Source organism: Lepisosteus platostomus, chromosome 11 (genome assembly GCF_059453375.1).
Source record: "Lepisosteus platostomus isolate fLepPlt1 chromosome 11, fLepPlt1.hap1, whole genome shotgun sequence".
Taxonomy (NCBI): Eukaryota; Metazoa; Chordata; class Actinopteri; order Semionotiformes; family Lepisosteidae; genus Lepisosteus; species Lepisosteus platostomus.
This window is the reverse complement of record NC_142621.1, coordinates 37785266-37810863: the sequence shown is the minus strand read 5'-3', so window position 1 is coordinate 37810863 and position 25598 is coordinate 37785266. Positions and strand designations below refer to the sequence as shown.

At 35.4% G+C, this 25598-nt stretch overlaps 2 protein-coding genes across 5 annotated transcripts; both read left to right on the top strand.

Annotated features, from left to right (window-relative positions):
- The first annotated feature begins 1576 nt into the window (after positions 1-1576).
- LOC148652612 (CD276 antigen homolog) lies at positions 1577-10953 on the top strand. 4 transcript variants are annotated; one of them, XM_088599546.1, is made up of 6 exons: positions 1577-1937; positions 5760-5860; positions 7139-7465; positions 7999-8283; positions 9240-9428; positions 9715-10953. In XM_088599546.1, the coding sequence occupies exons 2-6, from the start codon at positions 5770-5772 to the stop codon at positions 9735-9737; spliced, it is 915 nt and encodes a 304-aa protein (XP_088455672.1). In that variant the 5' UTR covers positions 1577-1937; positions 5760-5769; the 3' UTR covers positions 9738-10953. The 4 variants fall into 4 exon arrangements, with proteins under 4 accessions (XP_088455672.1, XP_088455674.1, XP_088455673.1 ...); XM_088599548.1 differs by having other exon boundaries at positions 1578-1937; positions 9240-9404; XM_088599547.1 differs by having other exon boundaries at positions 1578-1937; positions 9240-9404; positions 9712-10953.
- A 3088-nt stretch (positions 10954-14041) lies between these two features.
- Positions 14042-25394, top strand: LOC148652611 (uncharacterized). The gene is made up of 4 exons (XM_088599544.1): positions 14042-14292; positions 17537-17884; positions 22175-22302; positions 23743-25394. The coding sequence occupies exons 1-4, from the start codon at positions 14226-14228 to the stop codon at positions 23872-23874; spliced, it is 675 nt and encodes a 224-aa protein (XP_088455670.1). The 5' UTR covers positions 14042-14225; the 3' UTR covers positions 23875-25394.
- Positions 25395-25598: the final 204 nt, after the last annotated feature.

Genomic DNA, 25598 nt, shown 5'->3' with positions numbered 1-25598 from the left:
TGTCTTCTACTTCTTAATGATTTACTTCACTATGCTCATAGATATTAAGTGTCTTAGAAATTGTTTTCTATCTTTCTCCTGTGTCCTGTGATCTGTGTCGGTCTACAACATGTAGAAAATCTGTGCCAAGTTGTTTTGAAAGCTCCTTGGTCTTCATTGCTGAATCCTTTCCTTGAAATTCATTACCTGTCTGATGACCTTACAGAGATAATCTTTTCAATCATTCTTTCATATTAATTATCTAATCTTTTTGTTTTGTGCTTTGAATGTGTGGAGTATGTTGTGTATATAACATATTCATTGCTACATCAAAGTGTCATAACGCCCAGGTTTAAAGCACCAAAATGTGATAATTGTGCAAGGGTCTGAATACTTTTGCAAAGCTCTCTATACATTTATGGTTCGTATTCTATTTTGGTACCAGGACAGCAACATTAGATAGCTACAAAACTGAAAGCTGACTTGAGATAACTATGGAGTTATCTCAAGTCAGCTTTCAGTTTTGTAGCTACAGTATCTACAGTAATAGCTCTTCTTTTAACATAATTAACATAATTATGTGTGAGTGTCTAGATAAGCTCACAAACTTAACGATGTGAAAGTTCGGTGAAGCAAGAAAAAAAAAGGTATTAGTACTTTATATGATAGAGACTGGAGACCAGGAACAGTATGTACTGTATATGCATTGGAGAGGCCTTGTGGATATACAGTACTGTTTGCCATGCTTAGAAATATAATTTTTGATGGCATTGTTTAAGGCCAGTTTTATTACATTAAATGTCTACATGCATATTTCGATACAATTTTGAGAAAGCATTTAATTATAGGGGAAGATAAACTTTATCACTATATTTTTATGCTCTCTCCATTCGAATTTTGCTCTTTATTAGAAAATACAGTTCACATTTAATACTTAACATTCCTTTAACTGTCAGTTTGTCTGAAGTTGTGGAACCTGAACTGGTCACAGAAATGATGCCAAAGACATTGTGTTCCTAACAATTTTGATTTTTGCATTTTACAAAATTGATTATTTGTTGGAATTCTCCTGTTCCCAGTGTCGAGTAAAGCACATAAACTCGACAAATTAATGAATGCAGATCCATTTAGACCTCCTGGGCGGCCAGGGTTAGGTGCAGTACGGACCGAAAAAGAAAAAAATGTGAAGAGAAAAAGGAAAGAGGCAGTCTCGTTGTTTCCTCTTTCTACAATGACTGATCTAAATCGGTCGTTAAATATTATCTCATTTCAATGTACCGCACATTATTCTGTTACACCTACTGTACGCTGCTCAATCAAATAGAAAATTACACAGCAATCCGCTGGGTGCACAGAAATACAGTACAATGGCTACTGTAAATACTGTATGTTGCTGAGACTAAAAAATAAACCAAACATTTGTGTATGATCTACAGTAGCATGAACTGAGGAAGTCTGTGAGAGTTTTCATTCATGGTGCAAATGTAGCCTGCAGCATGTTTAATCAATGCCCAGTTACCCGTCAACTCGTTCAGCACGAAGTAATACAGTACGTGACAGACAAATAAAAAGTCAGTTTTGCTTGTGTGTGTGTGTGGATGTGTGTGTTGGGGGGTTGAATTTTAATTATATTAACCTTTTTAATAATTTTTATTATTATAACCTTATTTGATTAATTTGGTATGCCATTTGGGCGACGCCTGGAATTTCCCAGTCCAACAAAAGCCGACCAATTCGGCCACTGTAGTGCTTTGGATCTCATTTAATTGACGTCTGTTTCGTCTGTGTCATTTGTTGAGTCAAAGTGAAACTTCTTTATTTACAGTACCGTAGTGAAAGTCGCTGCACTACAACAAAACACTATGAGCACGGAATGGACTAAACAGACTTAGATTTCTTTGTTTTTCTGTGTAAAAAAAGCTGTTTTGTTTCACTCATAAATTTCTGGACGTACTATGGTAAGTAGGCAATTTCTCTAAGTCTTACCAAGTGAGCGCAAATACCAGTATTCAATTAACTTAGACTGTAATTAACAGTGTATAAAACGGTGTGCAGAACAAATCCCCTTTCCACAGCACAAAGGTTAAATGGAGTTAAAGAAATGAGGCTAATACAATCATGTGCTACTTTTTTAATTTCATGATGTAGCTTTCCACTTATAAAGTTTAGAACTAATGCCTTTTGGTTCAATATACAGTACTGGAACCCCCTGGTGAAGGGTTGTTGTTGTTGATGATGATGAAAATTCCTAGATCCCCAAAGTTTCCTCTTTAACTGTGCTTCTGTACTTTAGCTTTGGAATACCAATATGTTATGATATCTCCAAAATACAATTTATGACAATTTTGACATCAAAAGACATTGTCAGACCAAAAAACCATTGTAGTTATTTTCTAATCATGATCCTACAGATACGTACAGTAGGTTTTCAGAACTATATTAAATTCTAGTAACAATTCATTAAAATTGTATTCTACAATTCGACTTACCAAGTAACCATAAAAATATTTTTTTATAATCTATTATTAAAACTGATATAAATAATGATTAAATACAACTGAAGATTGTTGCAGACATTTAAATGAATAATAAGGCATTAAATATACATATGCAAAAATATACAATATCTGATACAAAACTAACAATCACCCAACCATTCATTGTGAAGCCTCTAAAATGAAACCAGGAAATTTAATTTTTAAATTTAAGCTTAAGCTTTCTTGTTAATTCGATTATATACTCTTTCATTTTCAAGAGCATGTGTGAAAGAATAGATGTCAAGAGAGTTGTAACAGTACTGAAGACAGCTGAGCCTTGTAAATACTTAAATTGCTGCCTTTTATTTTCAGTTTTACAGTGTTGTTGGGCCGCACAGTGGTGTGGGAATTAGTGCTGAGGGGTCCATACTGTGTGGACATACCTTCTGTGTGGAGTATGCATGTTCACCTTGAGACATTGTGGATTTTTCCTGTGTGTTTCAATTTCTTCCCGTCTCCCAAGCACTTGCTGGCTTAGTTTATTGGTGTCTCTAAATTGCTCCTGTATGTACTGTATCCTGTGATGAACTGGTTTCCTGTCCAGGGTGTCCAGGGTGACATTCCTCTTTGTATCTTATGATTTCTGGATAGGCTCTGCCACAACCCTCACTAGGAATAACCAGCTTTCAATAACAGAACGGGAGTATAATTTACTTAGTACGTTTGTATAAGCTACTTTTGAGCACAATCATTCTTCCACTACTTAAATGATCAATTTACTTATAAGATGTAGATATAGGATTCTAACAATAAATATTTTGAGCCATTCAATTCAATATTTCTCTTCATCCCTGCCCTTCTTTCCAGTACCCGTGAAGAACAGCTATCGATTCAGTATTTGGTATATGTAACAATGGACAATACACTGAATTAAGCACATAGAGATAGATGTTCCAAGACATTCCTGGGAAAACACCTGTGCATGGGGAATGCCAACTGGGTATTATATAATATATTTCACTGTTTTACAGGCCGTTATCTTGGGTTAAAGTACTTTATTATGCTCTGTCGAATAATGTAGACTTTGTACTGCGAAATTGAATTTCTTGCCACCACTTTCTGTCTTTTCCAAAAGAGTTTATGTTTTATAATGTTTTATACTGTACACCATCTCCTTTCATCACATAGGGCAATAAATCTGGCTCAAATACACTCTAGCTTGTGAAGTCTCTTCTGTTACAGTACTTAACTGAAGTACTGTATGCTAAGGTTCATTGCAACTAGCCTAACTTAGAAGATACCATAAAGCCTCAATAGCATGTTTGCTAAAGATCATGATGGATAAAGAAAGAGCACTTCTTATTTATTAATTTATTGTCTTGGTATGAGGAAACATTGCCTGGCTATATGAACCAAGTTAGAACACCTTAAAAAAACAGCGGATTGCTGTTTTGGTGGTGGCATAATGGAGGCTTGTTAGTGTGATTAATGCTGGGAAATCATGGTTTTAAAGCATGTTTACCCCTAAACAGCTGGGGATTGCTGGGAACTGCAATTTGTCCTACTACCAAACTTTCAATTTGAACTCTAATATTTATAAAGAGTCTTATTTAGTATGTAAATTGTATTTGCAAAGATATTAAATCTGAATTGTTGATTTTTGTTTCTTGGCACTCACTGTACAAAATCTGAGTTTATTTAGTTATCAGATATACACAAATGCTAGGAAACTGACCTGAGAAAAAAGACTGGCAATTGTAATGATGCTGTCATGGACACACATTGGAAATTAAATCTAAAATAAACAGGATGAACATTTCAGTCTATTGCAATGATCCTTTACGTTGGTCATAGTCCAGGTAAACAAAAAAAGTGGACACTAGTATGAAAATGCAAATAATATTAATATTGTATGTAGTCCAAAAATGTAGTACACACTTTTTTAAGATGTGGTCCTGGACTTGTCTTTCCCTTATGTCTTTCCCTTATGTATAGAGAGGACCAAATTTAGTTCTTCTGAATAAGTCAACTTAGGTTTATAACCATTAAGTGCTTTTAAGCGATAATAACAAGGTTGTTTTTGTAAAAGTTACTAAATAAATTAGTAGGCTACCATGTATCCTTGGATATGTCTGGAGTTTAAACATTTGGGTCATTGAAAAAACTAAGAATGTTTATTATAATCATAGTTTGTTGAAGATTAAATTCTGTGTAATTAATAATCAATTTTAACTTAATTATGCATTAGCTGAGGACTGACAGGACAGAACAGGACTTCTTTTGTTTACCTGAAACAGATTGTTTCTGAAATTGTTGACTACGGAAAACAGTTTTAAGAGACTATGACTGAAATGACATTTGTAATCATAGCTAAGAGAGGGCAAGCTACACCTAGCACTGGGACTCAAACATCACATATCGTTAACTATTTTGGTTCTAGAATTTGCAACATCAAATGTAATATTGTAGTTTGACTGGATTTTCCCTGGAAGGATTTCAAGAATCTTGCAGATAGTGAAAGCCTGTCCACATTAATTCCACTTGAAAATGTCCCATAACACCGCCTCTTCAGCATGGGAGAGTGATCCTGATTGTGCTTCTGGATGGGGCTGCCTTCAGTGTGGAATTTGTGCTGCCATCACTGTGGAAATTGCTGGGTTTTGGGGGGAAATTATCCAGCCTCACAAAGATGTGCTGGCTAGTTTAATTGGAGTCTCTAAACTGTCTCAACAGTTTTGTTTATCTTAAGATCTTACTAGAGCACATCTTCCTACTCAAAACCTGCTTGACCTGTCTTGTTAAGAAAAAAAGCTTCCATTAGGCACGTTTCATTTTCTGATTATTAGTTTCTGAGTTATTATCCATCTGTTTTCAATAACCACTTAATCCATTACAGGGTCACAGTAAGCCATAGTCACAATCTAACCCAGCAGAAGATGAGAGCAAAGCAGGATACAGTACATCCTGTACAGTACACTGGCCAGTCGTAGGGCATAGTCTCCAATGGGGCAATCTAAAGGACTAATAAAGCTAGAAAGCATGTACTGCATTTTGCAGTGTAGAGCATGTAAACATCATACAGAGGCAAGGCCATTTTGAAACTCAGTAACCAAGAGCTGTCAGGCATAAGTTCTAACTATCGCAGCACTTTGTGACCCTGAGTTATTATTTTATCAAACCTAATGAACTCTGGAAATTTGGCTTACCTTCTAATTTTAGAGGTTAAAAAACAGGAATGTATGTAAGGAATTTCCACCTGGTTTATAAGTGTATATAGTTATATTTCTGTATTTATTCTTTCAGAACAGGAAAGATGATGACTGAATCTGCTGACAAGATGAAGTCTTTTTTCTTCTTTGCTTCCCTGTTTTTGTGTGTATTACCCCAATCATCCTCTTCAGGAAGTGAGTGTTCCAGTACAATATTCTAATTCTGTCCTGTCTCTGAGTAAGAACAATGGTCTGTACAGTATGTCTCACTGTTATTGCTGAAGTATTAGTTCAATATTTGAATATTTGATTTTATGAGCATCTTTTTGAATAAAATTATTTCTATGTATTTATTGGCAAATGTTTATAATCGATTGTGGCATCTTTCAATGAATAGTTGACCTTGTCAGTGTATCATAAATCCAGGCTATGGAAGTAACAGTAAGGTTCTAAAGTTGGTACTGTACATCAGAGCTTGGACACACAGTAGAACCCCTAGAACATACCATATACTAGAACAGTTTGTTATGAAACCAAAACCATAAAACCAAGATGAGCTGTCTTGAAACAGCTTCCAGTAAAAATATTTTATTTTCTAATTTGTTTCAGCATTACTTTCTGAGTTATTATCCATCTGTTTCTTTTACCAATTTGCATACTCCTCCTGTGACCACATTTCTCCCACATTGCTAAATGCATGCTTAATTAACTCTCTTAATTGTCCCCAGCATTGGAATGTGTGTCCTATGACTTTCCGGTGTCCTGTCCTGGTGATTACAACTGAGGACATATCAGCTTGAGCTATTTCAAATATGTGTGCTGTATATAGGCTTACTGTATATCTGTAAGACATCAGCAGATTCTGCAGAATTTATGCAGGTTTGGTTAAAGTTGAGTAGACTTGTATAGGTATCACCTGCATGGCATTCAGAACAATATTAAATATTATTATTTATATTAATATGTATGCAGTATATTATGTTAATATGTGTCCTCCTGCATTTTCAGAACATTTTGTTTAGCAGCCTTCATCTCACAAAAACCTATTGTAGGTCTACATGTAATGGGGACCAGCGTTTTGACAGCTAAAAATGATAAAACCACAGAGAAAGGGATTTCTGTCATTTTGGATCTGTTCATTGAATAATATTAATCAAAGCAAAAATGCTTTATAGTAAAATAACAAATTACTACTTACAATTACTGTAAATATTAAATATCTGTGTTTCAATTAATGCTAAGCCCCGTAAGAGCCTGTGACATAACCTTTCATCTCAAAAATATAATTAATATAGAATCCTTGCAATAGAGGTGTTATTAAGAAAAAAGGATATCTACAGTATAGGTACCTGAGACAAGTGTACTGTAGGTGTTTGTTTAAAATATAATAAAACTTTTTTACCTTTAAAATCCAAGCATCTGTATGGCTGTTTGCATAAAATCATATTCCTTTTTTTGTTTCCTGAATTTTAGAGTTATTGGAGCTCATCTGTGCTGATTCTACTGGAGAATACAATGATGACACTGTAATTAACTGCACTCTAAAAAGTGTGAGAGATGACATTGTTGTCACAAAACTGCTGTGGATGCGTGAGGCCCTGATGATTTTAAACATTACACAGTCGTACGTTGTGGAAATGGATAGTCGTGTCCGATTATTCCACCAGCCCTGGGATAGCAAGAGGAAGGATGTATCCCTACTGATAAAAAGAGCAAAATCCCAGGACGAGGGCAATTATAAATGTATGGTAGTAACAGATGGGGGTTATGATAATACAGTTGTGAAATTAAAACTCCAAGGTAAATATGGTTATCATTTCATTTACCACACTAGTTACCCTGAAATATTAAGAATTAACAGGAAACCCTGGATTCAGGCCATTGAAAACGTTTTTTTCTACATTTGTGGAGAGATGTTCTGAGGAAATAGTTGCATACAGTATGATGAATTATTTTAATATGATTTAGATGCAAAATGTATGTCAAGAAAAGTTAGAACTTGTCCTTTAAATTAGGAAAAGAAACCATACTGGTGTGACAGGTTAAAACTGACACTCCTGCCTGCATGACTGCAAGCCTTTGAGTGTCAATGCATTACTGTTTCATTTGGAAAGATTTCAGCAAAAAAAATCAGTTCCACAATTCAACACAAAGGAAGGATAAATTTGACCGTCATAAAACATTCGTTTTATTTCTCCATTCTGAATATGTTCTGTTCTGTGGATCAAAGTATTTGGGAATGCCTGCTAGTTTAAGGTTGCTACAGATATGAAGACAATGAGGATTTCACTAAGGTGACAGCTAATTCTACTGCATTTCATTTTTCATGGCAGCTCCCTACAGCACACCTGTAATAGTACACCCTTGGGCTGATAGCGGGGTCGCTATTAGCTCTGTGTCCTGTATCTCTGAAGGAGGTTACCCCAAGGGGCAGATCCAGTGGTCTGATGAGAGGGGCACTGTTGTGACTGAAGGATCAGACCTTCAAGTCACACAGGCCTCTGACGGCCGCTACTTCCTGAACAACACCTTGACTATCAGCAGGGAGCTTATCCACAATTACACCTGCTCTGTGATAAAACAAGGAGTGACTGAAGGAACAGCTGTATTAACTTCTGGTGAGCTCCCCCATCCTTACCAATGTGATATACAGAGATCAAAACATTTAAATAGTAAAAATTATACCCAAAGCTGCTAAAATTCTGAATTTAACTACAGAAACGCAATGGTATACAACTGCAGTAACCAGCATAAGATGTTACATACTGTATGTGTGGTGCATAGTTGATCTTGTTCTTTATTTATCCACAGCAAAAACAGACCTTGAAAGTTAAGGATTTTTAAAAGTAGATTTCAAAACAGATAACAAACAGCATAGTCACTTACAAACAGAGATGCAAGCCAGTGTTATGTATATTGCTATAAACAGTTGAGTTAGTAATAGTTACTTCTGACTTTTTCTGATTTGCAATTTCTCACTAGCCAGAATCACATTGCAGAGATGAGGCATTTCTGCTTTTAACACAATCATGTGAGAACCTGATCTGATCTGTAATTTTGTAAGCATTATTGAAATTGTTCTCCGTAAATGCTATGCAGAGTCATCAAAGACAATACTCCTCCTGAACCTTATCATGGTGTTAATGATGAACAACTAGCTATGAACTCATAAAGGAATCTAAAAATGAATGCATGTGGTGAAAATATAACTGACAGAATTATTATTAAGCTCTGTAAAATCTATTTTGTTAAGATATCTGATTTGCTCAATAGAGCAAAAATAAATATATGGAGTTTTATACAGAACAAATGGACATTTCCTGTCATTTTTTTCACTTGGGAACAAATGTTTTACTATCAAGTGTATGGGGTAACTGAACATTTTTGTATTGCATAATACTAGTTATTCATAATGCTAGAGAATTACAGTATTGCTATGACTCCTCGCAGTCTTTACAGAAACTACTGTTGGGAAGATTATTTTATGTTAAACAATAAAGAAGACACAGCTATTCTCATGTTAAGATACTGTAACTGAAAATTGTTTTGGTTTTATTGTATTTTTCTGAAACAGTATTGCCAGGTTCTGGTGATTCAAAAGAAAGACTGGAATTTACCGCAGTACCAAAACCAGACCGCACAAGATGGCCGCTGATCCTGACTGTATCCTCACTTGCAACATCTGCCAGTTTCTTGCTGTATAAGATCTTCAAAAGAATTCAGCACAATACTGATGGAGGTGCAGTGTATAGCTGTGTTGAAAGCAAGTCTAAAGTTTTCCTTTTTTAAAGAAAATATATTTAACCATGATTGATGAGGGAATCAGGGCCACTGGGATATACCACATCTATACAGTACATGTACTGTATTTCATACTGTATGTCATTAGAAAAAGAATACATTTTTTTCTTAAATATAGGGAAAATAAGCTTACCATTTGAAGAATAAATTAACTAATTTATATAGTTAATGAAGAAAAGCAGTTCAACCAGAAGGTGACAATAACAGTAATTCTAATTTCCCTTTCATGCTTTTCATTCATTCAGCAGGACTAAATGTTATCACTGGATGATCATTAACACAAATGCTAAACAACAAGATTGTTGGAGGATCTTGAATGGAGCACCTAGATCCTAGAAACTGGACATCACAGGTTAACAGATGGTTCACTTTTGAGATTAGCATCTTCTTTTTAATGTTTTTTAATCTCCTTTTCATTTTTTCATTTTGTTCTTATCTGTTGTATAATGTCGATTAAAGAGATGCAAGACCATCCAAATCAATTTGGATTTTTAATTTAATATCGCAAGAGCTTCCACATTGGAGCCATGTTATAAAATTGCTGGGGCACTGTGAAGTTCTGTACTGCAGAAGTTACCAGTACCATTACTACTGTATATCTTTGGAAAAACATCGTACAAATGTTCAGCATGTGACAATCAGAAAGGGTTTAATCATATAAGGTCAGTTGTGGATTCTGTCAAGGTATCATCAGTTGTGACCCAATTAACCATGTCCATCAAGTTCAAATGCATCAGAAGACAATGAGACACACTACCAGGGTGTTATTATAGCAGTGATGCCTGGCTTCTCACACAGCTCTCCTGACATATCTGTCTTGGACTTTTGTCAAAAACAATTTTTTGACTGTCTTCAAAAATCATAAATCAGTGATCAGTCATAATTTAGCTACAGAATGAATGTGTGTAAACTTGTTTCTCTCTTTTTTAATTTAGTCTTGGTAATTATCACTGCCTAATCTTTAATACATAATGATTTATTGTTCAGGAAGTAATAGATAATTCCTATAGACTTAAATGAATATACAGCATCCTTTGATTCAACTAGAGTAGTTAAACTACATCCTAAAATGGTTTCAGCTTTTCTGTTTGTTAAATTAATACATTTGTTTGAGCTTGATTTCTGATTTTCTGATTTCTGCCCAAAGAAAAAGAACTGGCTATACAGTTTTGACAGTTTGTTAGCACTCAAGGTGCATTTGCTTGCCTTTTGCAACATCTCTTTGCTTAAAAAATTAGTTGTGTTACATTAACACCGTATAGGAACAAGAAATAGGTTTATGCCATGCTGAAAAAAAGAAGAAGGAAAACACAACGTTTCGGCCGTGGAGCCTTCTTCAGGTGAAAGGCCTCTCAAACTGTACTTTTATTTTTGATGATTTTGTAGAAGTATCAAACAATCATGATTAATGTTGCTGTGTGTGGCTTTAAACTTTGACTTTAATATTTTTATAAAGTAAAATGGAAAATTAAAAATATGCAAACAGATTGACTGTTCATTGTCCTTTGAATTATTGTTTTAGTCTGTTTAATCTGAAGAGGGCAGTAGAGATGCCCAAAAAAGTGCAGTAGGAATAAAATTAAACAAATGGGCTAGATGCTAACATATTACGTATAATATTGGTGGTAATTGTAATATTTCTGATATTTGTGACTTCTTTCAAATCGATAATTTCATTAATTCTGTAAATACCAATAAGGTGAGAGTGAGAGACTATCCTGCAACTTCTTAGGTCCAATACTCTACTCAGTGTTATTATTATTATTATTATTATTATTATTATTATTATTATTATTATTATTATTATTATTATTATTATTATTATTATTATTATTGTACAGGAAAGTTGATTTGTTTTCATTGCACCAGCTTTTGTAATTGTTTAATTGAACTATTAGCAGTAAGTGCATTTCTTCTTCCACATTCAGCTTTGTTTTTGTGACAGCACACAAACTCTAGAGCGCTTTCTTCTGCTTGCTTGGCAACAGATAAATACAGCTTCTAATAGGAACATCAAGCAAGTGTAGCACAGTAAAAACATTATGCTATTTATACTGTCGCTGATCTCATTTATATTGATATTGCTATCAACTCTTCCATCCTTCGATCCATCTTTTAACCACTTTATCTAATCCAGGGCCATAGAGGACCATGGACCGGACACACACACTCACTGCAGGGTCAGCTTTTACAGAAGTCAACTAACATCCCAGTATGCAATGGAACAAGTAAAGGTTTATTCAAGTAAAGGGGCTTCCGAAGAAGGCTCCACAGCCAAAACGTTGAGTTTCTTTTCTTCTCTGAAATAAAATATTTATTAAATAAACCTTTACTTGTTTCTTTACAGCCTACGCTTGCTGACGCAGCTACCTACTTGAACTATAACATCCCAGAGTGTCTTTGGAATGTGGACGAAACCCAGAGCACACTTCGGAAATGCAAATTTCACTTAGGAAATAGGGAATAGGAAATGTCCTGCCATCACAGGGAGAACATACAAACTCCAAGCAGGACAGGTCCAGGTTCAGAATTGATCCCAGGACCCCAGGACAAAGCAAAGCTAACCTCTGCACCACTACAGTAAGCCGCCCTCTTGCATATATACTAAATCCAAATTTGAAAGCCCACTACTAGGTGGATTTGTATTTGTAGGAGAAGGAAGCTTCCATAAAAGGATTTATAATTTCTCATGGTAGGAGAGTTGAAATTATCACTTATTGCAGGTCCTAGTTACAAAAGCTGTTTTCAGTGAAACCACTTAAAGTCATGTAAAAAAACATCTCTGAACATTTTATACATAAATAGCCTTGAATTGCTAACCTCACCTCACTGCAGTAAATTCTAAAACCATACTGGCAATATTTCTTAATTTTTAAGAAATTCTACTTAGGAACCACATTTGTGAGAGACAGTTATCAAGGAGTCATATGATCAGATAATGTTGTATTATTGAGTAATGAGTACCACTAGTGATAAGATTATTTTTGGAGGTGTCAAAAAGGTGAGTGATTTTCTGACAAAAACCACAGACTGTGCAATGGAACACAGAATGCCCATAAAAGGTGCCAAAACTCTTAAATAACTGTTCATCACAGAAAAAGAACATGTTGACGTCAGCACAGTTTTGGCAGATAACCTATAATGGCTGACTGTGCTGAATTGATTATTAAAGCCAATGAATAGAAAAGTCTGTGAATTTTGCTGAATTTGTTTAGTGTTGAGAACAAGGAGGACAGTCATATATACAAGATATACTGTACAGTGTTTCAAAATCCTAAATCTCTTCACAGTGTCTACCTAATGTACAACTTCAGAATTACACAAAGAATTATGTGTGTCTGGTTCAAACTAGAGAGTCACATCCAAAAGTCATCAAATTTATCCAAAAGTAGGATACATATTTTCAGAACTACCTACTAATACTCAAACAAGTTAGACACAGGAATAGTTTCCCTTCATTCTGTCTTTTCCTATGTTCTAAGTTAGTGGTTCCTGTGCTCTTCTTTTAATTTCTCTTGAGCATTATACAATTATTATAATAACCCATAGAAGTGTCAGGATGATACTAAAGAGTCATGTCAAAGAATATTAAGCCTTCTGGTCTTTTAAGGGTATCAGAGATTAAAAAGCATTAATAAAATATTACAGAATAGTACAGATTGATTACCTCTGTAATGAGATTTAGATATTGACCTCACTTCATTTCCAACTTGACAGCATTAGCTTCCGACACGCTCTGCCAAGAGGGTATTCAATAGGTAATGTTTTTCAACTTAATTGCCTAATTTTTCGCAGGGTAGCCACAAGCTGTTTTGAGTTTTTAGCATCATAGGTCCTGTAATTTAAAAAGAAATGACCAAAATTTTTCAGAATTCAATTAGTATGAAAAGCTGTGTGCAGTACAGTGGTTAGCATTGTTGCTTTGCGTCACTGGGGCACTGGGTCCAATTACAGATTTGTGGTACTATCTGTGTACAGTTTGTGTGTTCTGCCTGTATTCGCATAGGTTTCCTCTGGGTACTCCGGTTTCCTCCCACAATCCAAAAACTGGTAAGTTATCTGGCTCCTGGGAATCTTAGCTTTAATGTGAGTGTGTGCATGTTTTAGTATCTATGTGTGCCCTGTGATAGACTGGCATCCCATCCAGGGTGTATCCTGCCTTGTGTTTGTTGCTTGCCAGGATAGGCTCTGGCTGCCTCACAACCCTGAATTAAATGAAGTGCTTAAAAAACTGATGGATGGATAGTATGAGAAGTTAGTTGGGTATGCTATTAGCTGTTTGTTTAAGGCAAGAGACATATCCAGGCCAGGAAATTATTAAAGGATTAATTCATCGAATTGCATTCATACTTAAGCTTATGGTAAATGCTGTAATTTTCGTGTGGTTAAAATCTAAAAAAATAAGGTTAAACCAATTAGAATTAGGCCAAAAAGAATTTGGCCTGACTCAAAACCAGCAGATACTTCATATCTCCAGGGACTGAATCTGACATCTGAATTGACACCATTGTGGAGAATCTCTAAGTGCTTACAAGCACCAGATCTGCATGAGCAAAAAAAACCTCAAGCAAAGACATCACGGGAGAACAGAGACTCTACTTCCTGAGAGTTTAAGGGCTCTCACACCATACCACCCACCTTGTTTTCTTTCATTACACTCTTTTTTTTATTCAAAGCAGCCTCTGTCACACTTAAAGAGCTTATGTGAACTGATCTGTGGTAGTTGATTTGCAACCAAGGTGACAGAGACATCTTCAAGATGAAAAGAATGATGACTGTCCTGTGGATGTTTTTCATCACCTTACTCACAGCACAGTGTCAAGAAGGTTAGTACTGTCTCCTTAAATGTAATTTTGCGTGGCATATACAAGACAACTAAATTGACATTTCTGAGCCTACTATAGCTAAAATACCTGTAGAACCGTACTGTTACAGCTGTGGTCATGATTGCATTGAAACAGCTTTCAATAGGTATTGACAAAACTCCTGTCTGTCTAGTATGAAAACAACAGCACCACTGTTTGATCTTCGACTTTTTAAGATCCATTGCTGCATATGGTGCAATGGGCAAAAGATAACTGAGGAAATCTAGAGAAAATAAAGTTAACCAAAATGTTGTGCTTTGGTGTAACCTGTAATGTTTAATAGGCAAGAAATATGTTCAAATTTGATCTCTCTTCACCTCATAATCTGAAACAGCTAAAGAGCAAATAGACTGAAAAAAGACCCTTTCAACCTGGGTGCAGAATGTAAAAGCATGTACAAGGTCATTGCCAACCACGAACAAAGCTCTGAACTGGGTACAAGCTCATGCAAGCAGAGCTGATCCTTTTTAGCTTTGATGTCTGCTTCTTCTTTCAGTGAAAATAGCCTTCATTTTAAAAAATGAAATGAATATGCATTCCATTAAACATGCATGGAAACACACCATACCAGACACTGACTTTTAACTGCTGCTTCTGTGTAAATGTTTGACAAAAAAGCATTCATTTCTTAATGAACTATATAGATCTGGCTAAGAGGCTCACACCTGGGTTGCACAGAAAGTCATGAAAGAAAGGAAAGAACAATTAATTCAAAAAATAATACCACAACAGGACGGGACATAAGAAAACAGGAAGTGACGGTGGACAACAGTGTACGTTTCAAGTCTTAGTCACACAACTTAGATCAAGCTCAGAACTGTATGATGCTCAATCTGCAGATTGTTCCAGCCACTGACAGTGCCAAAGTAAAATGTCACAGATAATTGCATTTCAGTTATTATTATTAAATTGATTTTAAATAAGAAAGTTATTGTCTTGTATGGAGAAAGGCCCAGTCAATCAATTCTTCTTCCACATGCAGTTTTATTTAAAATGGCAACATTAAATTTCCCCATGGTCCATGATGGGGAATATGGGCATCTGAACTAATGTTTAAGGCAATAAGTCCGATGCCTTGTTTCAGGGAGCAGCTCAAATAAAAAAAAAGATCAAGACAGAACTTAGTGGAACTCCCTTAATAACTGGAAGCGGTTATAAAACAACTGCCTGGTTTTAACTTTTCATACACAGTTTAGGAATGAATTCTGAACTTTGCCAGGGAGTTCACATTGAGTCCAAAACCATCAGAAGAGGTTGGTCCACAACATCAAAAATCTTAGTCATACAACTAAGGTGAGCAACCATGCACAAGTGGAATGGATATAGCATGAAAGATTGTGTTCAAGCTCAGGGCAGACTTCTCCCTGTATTTTTGTACAAATATACATATATTGTTATTTTTTACAAATAACAAATGGGAATGGTAGCAGGGCTGAGTCTGCCCAATGCAACCTAGGCTGACCAGGAGTGGAAAGAATACTGTGACAGGGTGGGAAAGGTTTGATGAAGTAATTGAAAGCTTACATACAGTACAACAAAGAATTCGAAGGCAAAGGGAACTGAAGTACTTCTTTCATGCATTTTGCCATAAAAAAAACATTTTTAAAAATTAGGAATTAGTCAAATACACAGGTATTGTGTCAAATACACAAGTATAGCGAAATTCCTAGTAATGTGACAACTGTTTTGTAAGAAAAAAATTGCAGCTGTTCTATTCGTGGGATATATTCCTAAATGTTAAAAATTACTAAGACTTTAATGTGGAGCAACAAAAGATGTTTCACTTACGTCAATTTGCAGACACAATTCGCTGAATATCTAAAAACCACAGCTAAACTTACTAATGTGGCACTTCTCCTTCCGTTTCTTTAGTTTTTTAAATAGCTTTACTCTATGTTCCGAGAAATACTTTATTAAAACAGTGTGTCACTGCACAGAATGACCTAATTCTGCAGCATATCCAGCATATGCATCATATTCTTATTCCGTTATTAGTTATGAATGAAACAAACAGCTGACAGTAATTACTGTAAAGCAGAAGAAATATCCTGAAAACTTATACAGTATCTGTTCGTTTATCTGCTGATCTCTATAAAGGTACAGAAGATTTAAATCCTATAGGTATTTCATGGGCAGTTTATTAATGTATTAACAGATAAAATTTTATCATTGCAGATTTATTATTTTTTAATATGCATTCATTTCCACTAAGAAAATAACACATAAGCATTTCAATGCTGTCATGTAACTAAAACGTCTCGCAGAAAATCCTGGCAAGGAATAGATGCCCAGTCATTCACAGTGTACAACACAAATGTTTTGAATTAAAGGTGGTAATCCTATTTGTTGAAACTCTAAGGAAAAATAAACTGGGTTAATGGAAAGTGTCAGTGGTTTTAAGAGCAGAGAAACAAGGACAAGGAATTTAGAGTTCAGGAAACTGACAAACAGCACTGATACCTGAGTCCCCGGCTGTCTTCAGCAACAAGGCACACTTCCTGTCGTGATACCTGGGGGTTAATTGTGTGGTTAGTCAGACTTGTGAGCCTCTGCTCTACAGCTTGCTCAGACTCATCACACCTTTCTGAATATCCTGCATACCAGGACTATGTTTTAATTCTGTTTCCTGTTTTGTGAACTAAACTTTTTGCAGGACAACTCAAAGTTAAGGCTGTACTTAGGAAAGATTTACACTAGTTTCTATATACAGTATTTGGGCTTATATGATGTTTTTAGTGATTGAATTTCTTTTATAAATATATATTTTAAAAAAGCAGCTGTAGTAATGTTGTAATACTGTACTTTAGTATTTTGAGCACAGTAATAGTACAGCAATAATATTAATAACACTCATTAAAATTTATTGAATTAGTAAAAAATCTTAAAAGTTTAACAGATTCAAAATGCTGTGCTTCATACAGGTAACTATCTTAAAGGTTTTAATGGCTACTCGTATTATAAAAAATTGTCAACAAAATGTTTGCACAAACACAGTGCTTTGGTAAGCAAAGACAATAAACAAAATCTATTTTTGCTAAAATTATTTTTATTGACTTTGGGATATACTGTACCAACATCTGTTGTATAGAATGAGAATACAGATGTCTTCTGATTACTTCTGATTACTAGTTTTAGCAGCAAGAGTATTTCCAGTTTTTAGACTGCATGCTAACCTATTCCATATTGATGTTTGTTTTCTCTGTAGGACCCATTGTCTCCCAAATGCCAGGTCTAATATCCCAAAAGGAAAATTCCTCAGCCGAAATCCGATGTGCAACATCTTTGAAGGAAATGGATGGCCTGTATCTGAGGCGTCGCTATGCCAAAGAAATGGATGTCCTCTACGTGTTTCTTTCAAACATGACAAGCACTGTAGTTAATCAGTATCAACACCGGCTGTCTGTGAAAGGCCAGTGTTGCGATTTTGTGTTCCTTATCTCCCAGCTGACAGTCAGGGACAGTGACGCATACTACTGCACCTGGAGCAAACTGGACATGGAGAAAGCCCAGATGATACACTACGACAGCAACGGCACAATGATAATTGTGAAAGGTACAGTCACAGAAGGAAGAAATGCTAGTGCATTTGGATAAGTGCGTCAGACTTACATCCTAATATACAGTACATTCCACAAATTATGTATCTCATTTAAAAGCACTCATTATTTTTTAGATTTTTAGATTAAAAACCTGTCCATCAAAGAATGAAATTAGTCCAATTTATCCTGAGTTAAGATTAACAAAGCTATATGAAAGATCAAGCAAGAGCAAAAGCCAAGACTACCATGTAGGAAATGAGTTTACATGCCTGCTAGGAGGACCTGCTACATCATTGTAGAACTATAAGTGTGCGTTTCTGAAAAATATTTTTAGTTTACAATATCTTTATTACTTTCTTCTCCAGTGCAGCACATGCTCTAATTTTGTCACCTTAAAAAATAGTTGCTTATTTCTTAAGGTTTTGTGAACAAAACTACTTGAATTTAATTCCCTTTTCCATTTCTGTATTGCTGTCTTTCTGCATTTCTTCAAATGAGCAAGACGGACTGAACAGCCTCCTCTGCTTTGCAGCCTTTCTTATCAGTTTTGTCTTATCTCATCACGTTCTGCTCAGCTGCATGAAGCAGCTTTGAAAGCCACCATGGTAATCTTGATTTCATCTGACATAGAACACACAAATGACACAATCTCAAAAACCATGCTAAACAATTGTGCTTAGTAGATTACATATTAAGCAGACACAAGCAACTTGACCACATCAAGGGATGGTTGCAGGAGGGATTCAACTCTGGTGCTCATCTAGCAGAAACACTCTGCTTAGAGTTCTGAACAGCATGCTGGTGCAGTGGTTAGCATCGCTGCCTCACAGCACTGTGGCCCAGTTCTGTTCCGGGGGTGCTATCTGCTTGGAATTTATATGTGTTCCCCCTGTTCATCTGGGTATTTCATCTGTTCTGCCCGTGTTCCCATACGTTTCTTCTGGGTGCTCTGGTTTTCTCCCAAAATCCAAAAACATACTGACAGGTTCATTGGGTTCTGGAAAAATTGGTCCTGGTGTTACTAACACTGTTAGTGTGTGTTTTTGTCTATATGTGCCCTGTGATAGAGTGGCATCCCGTCCTGGGTGTGCCCTGCCTTGTGCCCATTGCTTCCTGGGAAAGGCTCTGGCTCTCCCACGGCCCTGATTCGGATAAAGCTGTTAAAAGATGCATGAATGGATTTATGGGTAATCTTCTACTTGACACGCAACACCTACTACTGTCCTCAGCCAGTCATCTGAAAGACATTGATGAAATAAGTACAGTTTGAGTCTGGATGTTTCTCTTTCAGTGAAGAGAAATAAAGCAGTTGTTAATGATACAACTGAAGACCCTAAAGTAATAGACTTTAGACTAGTAATAGACATAGATCGCCCCACAGGAATCGGTTTTGTACAGTATGTAAACAGAAAGCAACACTATCATGAAATGTAATTGCTTTTAAAAGTGGTCACCGTAGTATAGGTTTCTTATGAGACTGAAATTATAGTATAACCCATGTGTCTGTGAGCTGTGAGATGTGTTTAAATGTTCACCAGAAGCTAAGCTGCAGGCATCAAAGTCATATACTACTGACCTGTTTCATTGTTTGGTCATTATTTTAATTTCACTATGTGCTTCTTTGACTGACTCAGGTGGTTTTAGCGTATATCTTGTACCATCAGGGTTCAAGTGTCTGGTCTCACTGAGGACAGGGGCTGAGTGTTCTAGTCTGGTGCTCTGCTCTTACAGGAGCGCTGGTGTCATTCTGCCCTGCCATTAGATTTGAGTATGATTTTAAGTCACCCCGTAGTTTTGGAGGAATACTGTATCTTCTGGTTTTTGTTCCAGCCTTATTTTAATAACAGGGAAATTATTTTAGATTTTCTTTTTGAGACAACTTTTTACATTTGTTTTGCACTGTTAAAAAATTATGAGATTTGGAAATGGAATCAACCCTATGCCTGCTACTGAGTTTCAGAGCACCCTTCTGTTGTGTTCTCTTGTGGGAAATCTTGTTTATTCAAGTTCAAGAATCAGACATGAACCAGAGGTGAGTGCAAACCTCAGCTTACTGTTATTTTTACAAACAACATATGCCCACAAGAATGCAACCCAAGCATTCTAAATTGTTTTCCACATCCTTCTAATCCCAATAACAGCAAGTCGCCACAGACATGCATAATACCCTTATTTAGGTTTGTCAGCTAAAACGGAATCAATTCCACTTAATAAATAAACAAAACGAAAAATAAACACTCATTCTGAGGATGCTAGACACAATATCATTCCTGTGTCTGTATATCAGTAACTGATTGTGTTATTTCTTTTAACCAGAAATAAGGAAGCACATTTAATTGAAGAATTTGAGGGAAGACAGCATAAAGTACTGTGTGCTGAAGTGGTTGGAAATATACTTTAGATAGTGTATTAGTGAAACCAAGACTTGTGTGAAGAAAATAAGCCTAAACAAGCAGGCAGGTGGATTGCCATCATTAATAAGCACCAGTAATTTAGGGGTCAGTTGGAACAAAACCTAGCAGACATAGTGGTCCCCTGAAGGTCAGGATTGAGAACCAGTGGTCTGACTCCTTGTTCAAGCCAGGCGTAACTTCTAGTTTTGCCTGCAAACCCAGTCAGTGCTACTGGGTCTTGTGTGGTGTACCACCACACCACAGTAGTTTTCTTCTTCACAAGCATAAATTGTAGAGCCGAGGTTTTGATAGTGACCGCGTTTTGATATGTTTCAGAGGTTTCAAAAGGAAGACTGCCTCACTGACAGCTGTTGTACATCACTTATTAATTGCATGCTCTGTTGAGGAGTTTTAACCTACATCAGAAGAAGAATTACTGAAGCTTATTGAACCCTTTAGGGGAACTCTACCAAGTTCCTAATTTTCTTTTCCTAGTAACTAGTTGTCTTGCTGAGAATTAACAGATTTCTGTGTTTAAGGCTTTCAAATATCCTTTTTAAATTACTTTTGCCAGTTTATTATTTAGTGAAGTTCAAATTAAAGTGAGATGCATTTTTACTTAACATTTCAGCTGTGCTCTTTGCTCCATGTTTCTCTGAGGAGACGTAAACCGCTAATCACTAGTCTCAGAGCCCGATTTGCTTTGATTTAATTTCTGCAAGTGCCTGAATCTGACATTACTCACAAATATTTAAGCTCAATAGATATTATATATTGTATTTAAAGGTTATTGTAAATGGTATGTGACTGAATATAACTTTCAGCTGTGTCCGGGCAATTCAAAATTGTTTAATTATGGGTACAGTTACCCTCCATAATTAGGAGACAGACTTGTCCACAAAGGCCAGTATTCGGAAACTGTGAACTAGATAAAGTAATGACGTTTTGGCTTTTAATAGAGAGGAAGTGGAAGTGAGAAAAGACATTTGCTGATTTTTGCTGACAGGAAACGTCAATGCTGATGTCTGTTATTGCATATGACTTGTACATAAGTAAAGCTTTTAATTACAGAAATTAACTAACACTGTGAAATTAACTTACATAAAAAACTCTAACATTGTGAAAGGATATGAAAGGTATGTTTATATTAATAGGAGTAGCAGTAGTAGTCATGGTGGCAGTAGTATATAGTATTATCAGCATTATTATATTATTACTTTATCCAAAATTATTTAAGCAGCATGGTGGCACAGTGGTTAGCATTGCTGCCTTGCAGTTCTGGGCCCTGGGATTTGATTACTGAGTTGTTGTCTGTGTGGAGTTTCTATGTTCTCCCCATCTTTGCATGATTTGCTCTGGGTGCTCTGGTTTTCTCCCTCAGACCAAAGACAGGTAATTGGCTAGGTTAATTGGCTTCTGGAAAAATTGGCCCTGTAGTTAGTGTGTGTGCTTGTGTCTGCGTCTGTCTGCTCTGTAATGGATTGGTAATCTCCCTAGGGTGTATTCTGCCTTGCACCTGTTGCTTACCAGAATAGGCTCTGGTGATCCTGTATTACACAGTAGTTAGAAAACAGATGTCTGATTGGTGGAAGATTATCTAGTCAATTAAATATTGAACAGAATCAACTTAAGTGCAAAGTTGAATAGTATAGAAAATAAATTTGTGTTAAGTTCCAAGAAAAGAGAACAGAATGAAAAAGTAATGCTTGCACTGCACTGTGTAAATCACGAGTCAAGGAGATACAGAAAAGCAATATCTATACAAGCAAAAAATAGGGTGTGAAGAGTACAATAAATAGACTGTTCAGGAGTACAAGAGTAAGTGTTACAAGCCATGTACTTGGTTAGCTACTTCAGGCATGAACTTTTAAACATGGTTACATTTAACACCTTCCTGCTGTCTCCTTGTAGAAAAAGACCCAATGGAAGAGTGCCACAGAAGAAAAAACATCAATCAGATTTTATTCATCATCAGTGTGTCTATGGCTGTCCTTGTAATTACTGTCTTTACATGCACCTTTATCTGGTGGTGCACAGGGGTAAGTTAAATTATAATAGTGTTTGCATCCCACATGGGTGTGTTTCCAATGTGCCCACGTGTTTGAAATATTAAGCTCCGGGACCCTTTGTTGTGATAAATATAATATAATAATAACATTAAAAAGAATCTGATTTTATGTGGTATCTCGCATGTCAAGACATCTGAAGGCTGTGCATAATTAAAAGAATGAAGAAACAACACAGATAAACTCCAGTGAGCTGAACTAGATAATCCATTGTGATCTTTGCTCAGGGAGTTATGGTCATGTTCTAGAATAGGAGAGAACAATACACACATAAAAATAATTCAAGGTTATGAAATACCTTTAATGGAATAATGCCCATGTCATTAGTCTTTACTATGGGTGCAGAGACGGGCTATTGCTATTGTCTGTAAAATGGCATTTTAATTTAAGAAAGTAGATTTAAACGATATATATGTCTGCCATTTGCTATTTAATATTGTAATAGTGATGTTATGATGGTGGTTGGATTTTATTCTGTATTGCTTTTGTCTAAACTCGTCTCTGCTTTGATAACCATATACTATACCTATGCGTCGGAGCATGTACAGTAGTTTGTGTGATTTGTTCAGGAAGGCCTAATACCAAGAAAAAATGAAGAACTGTACTTTCTCTCTGTATTCTACATGGGTTACAGGACTATAGGTTGTTATTTATTATTAATTCTTAATTAATGTTGAAAATCCTAAACGTTTTACTAATTTTGGTCAATCCAGGGAACGTTAAACCAAACAAAATTTAAAAACATGTTCTCTAGTATCAAAACGTCGACTTTAATACAATATTGTATTTTTTTAAATTCCCCTCAATACAGGAAAGTGGTCTGCTGGGGGTAGGTGAGGGAAGATACTGAACTAAGGAGATTTCCAATTACACTTCCCTTCTCACATGTTTTAATATGCAGATGTCAACTGAAGTGAGAAACCTGCTGAAAACGTGTTAATGAGAAAATTAGAAAAACCTAGCACTCCATTTTCTTTGTTTTCAATCTGCCAGGTAATAGGAAAACCAGCTTTTGGTAATGTAATGGCAGGTTAATTTCTTTTCTTATTGACATTTGATCCAACACTATCTAGTTTCTGACTGCTTTTATTTTTTCAGCAGTGACTTCATTTACAGTAAACAAAATACAGACTAACAATGAAAAGGCGTGGGTCCTTTATCTTGTAATGAACAAGTCTTCCAATAGGTTTCTTTTTTTGCATGATATCCAGGTTAAATCATGTTTTAAGAGGTTAATATTTGAAATGCCCTTTCTCTTCTTTCCCAGAGCTTCATCTTCAGAACTACTTTTGGGTTGATTTTTATTTTTGGCTGTGAGGCTCCGACATTCCAAACCCAGATCGCTTCTGATATATTTGCAGTAAAACAAAATAATTTGATTGTCTTTAACATTTCTTTCTTTCTGATTTACAGAAAAGGGACACTTACAAACCTGCAAGAACTCACCAAAGAAACCAGTACATAAAGTATACAAAAGGGACGGAGTACACAAATAATTTTACTGATGTTCCAATTAAACTACCTGGATACTGCGATGTGATTTAAATTAACTGCATCTTACCTAAAGTGATATACACAACTGCAGAAATTTAAAGAACAGGACTAAGCAATACAAATGTTAAATACAAAAAAGAGGCCAATCAAAGCACAGCTTTGTACAGTATCTGCTGTATCGGGGTCTAAACTAAAATTAGGTTAATGAAGATTTAAGCTTCAAAATGAGACTTACAAAAGATCTGTCAAAAAGTAGAAAAATATAAATAAATTCACATCAAAGAATTCTTGAACATCAAAATGTCAGCAAAACCATTTTCCCCCCATTACCCCATTTGCTATTGTTTTTATGGCTCTAAGAAATATTTTAAAATATTGCTATATTGTGGCATTTGTGCTATAAATCTTAGGTTCTAAAACTCTTATTAAATTATTGGTTATGGCTTAAATATCTGACATTACAGAACACAAAATACACAACATTGCACAAATGCACAACTCCCATGCCTTAATTTTTTCAGTCTAGATTTTTATTATGAGCAAAAACAGATTTTTTTTAATGGGCAATAGTTTCACAGTGAGTTGCTTCTTGTTTATACTGTACAATTTCATTTCCAATAATATATTATTGTGTTCACAACAGAAACAACAAGTGAAAATGAAACTTAAAAGCTGGTTTCATAATTGCTGAGAGCCTTTCAATATGGAATTCCTACTGTAGATAATGTATTATATCAGAAATCTGTAAATAAAGAAACTTAATATAACAAATAGCCTACAGAATTAAACTTATATGTAAGTTTACAATGTCGGATTCAGTTGTGAAATTTTCCTTTAAAAATAGCTGATTGGTAATTGTTCAGAATTAAATCAATAAACGGACCTCGTTTAACCAGTTAACTAGCATTTGGAACATTGGAATTTAGTTAAATTTCAAAGCTTGTTAATGCCCAAAACAGACATGGAAAGAAAGTTGTTCCTGTGATACCACCTCTGTTTAATGACAGAAGCTTCTTCACTGTATCCATGGTGCTGATATTGTTCAATACATTAAACTAGCAGATTTACAGACATGCTACTGTACAGTAGCTTCAAATATACTGATGTGCAAAAAATACAAAACTCAGATATATGGATTTAGTCTAATATTTAAGACATAGATGTCAAATTAAATCACTGAAAATGTGAAAAAATATACAAATCAATTAATCATAACATATTTCAATATGGAATATGGCAAAACTGCAATTTACCAAGTTAGCATCTATTATGAGCCTTGATACAATCCTGGAAGCTACACGCACAGCCTCTTGATAGACTACTGTGGGATGTTCGGCCACTTTTACTTAGTACTGTTAGGTACATCTTGCTGTGTTCTATACAACAATGTTTCTTTATGCCAAGTGCTTTATATTGTTAAATTATTACCTCATTTTTTTGTTTTTTAATATTCTAAAGTAATCCAAATCAATTCTTTTGAAAGATAATTACAAATGTAGTATCTTACGTCAATGTGCAATATTCTTTCATAGCTGTTAATTCTGTTGTATTAAAAAACTCATTTAAGTGAATGGCAAAGGTTCTGTGTCTTTGATTGACTTCACTGTTTCCTCTTTGATTTCTTTTAAATTTAAAGATTACTGCATTGGTTAAATACCTGAAACCTCAATTACATTAAGCTATAAATAATTATTTTACACAGAATTTCAGAAAACTGCAAAGCTCTAAATGTAACAAGTTGTCATTTTAAAGAAATAAAACAAAATACACACTTT

Coding starts and splice junctions, on each gene's coding strand:
- LOC148652611 (XM_088599544.1), top strand. CDS start 14,226: ATGAAAAGAATGATGACTGTCCTGTGGATGTTTTTCATCACCTTACTC. Junction 14,293..17,536: donor CACAGCACAGTGTCAAGAAG/GTTAGTACTGTC, acceptor TTTTCTCTGTAG/GACCCATTGTCTCCCAAATG. Junction 22,303..23,742: donor TTATCTGGTGGTGCACAGGG/GTAAGTTAAATT, acceptor TCTGATTTACAG/AAAAGGGACACTTACAAACC.
- LOC148652612 (XM_088599545.1), top strand. CDS start 5,770: ATGATGACTGAATCTGCTGACAAGATGAAGTCTTTTTTCTTCTTTGCT. Junction 5,861..7,138: donor CCAATCATCCTCTTCAGGAA/GTGAGTGTTCCA, acceptor CCTGAATTTTAG/AGTTATTGGAGCTCATCTGT. Junction 9,429..9,711: donor AGTGTATAGCTGTGTTGAAA/GCAAGTCTAAAG, acceptor TCATTCATTCAG/CAGGACTAAATGTTATCACT.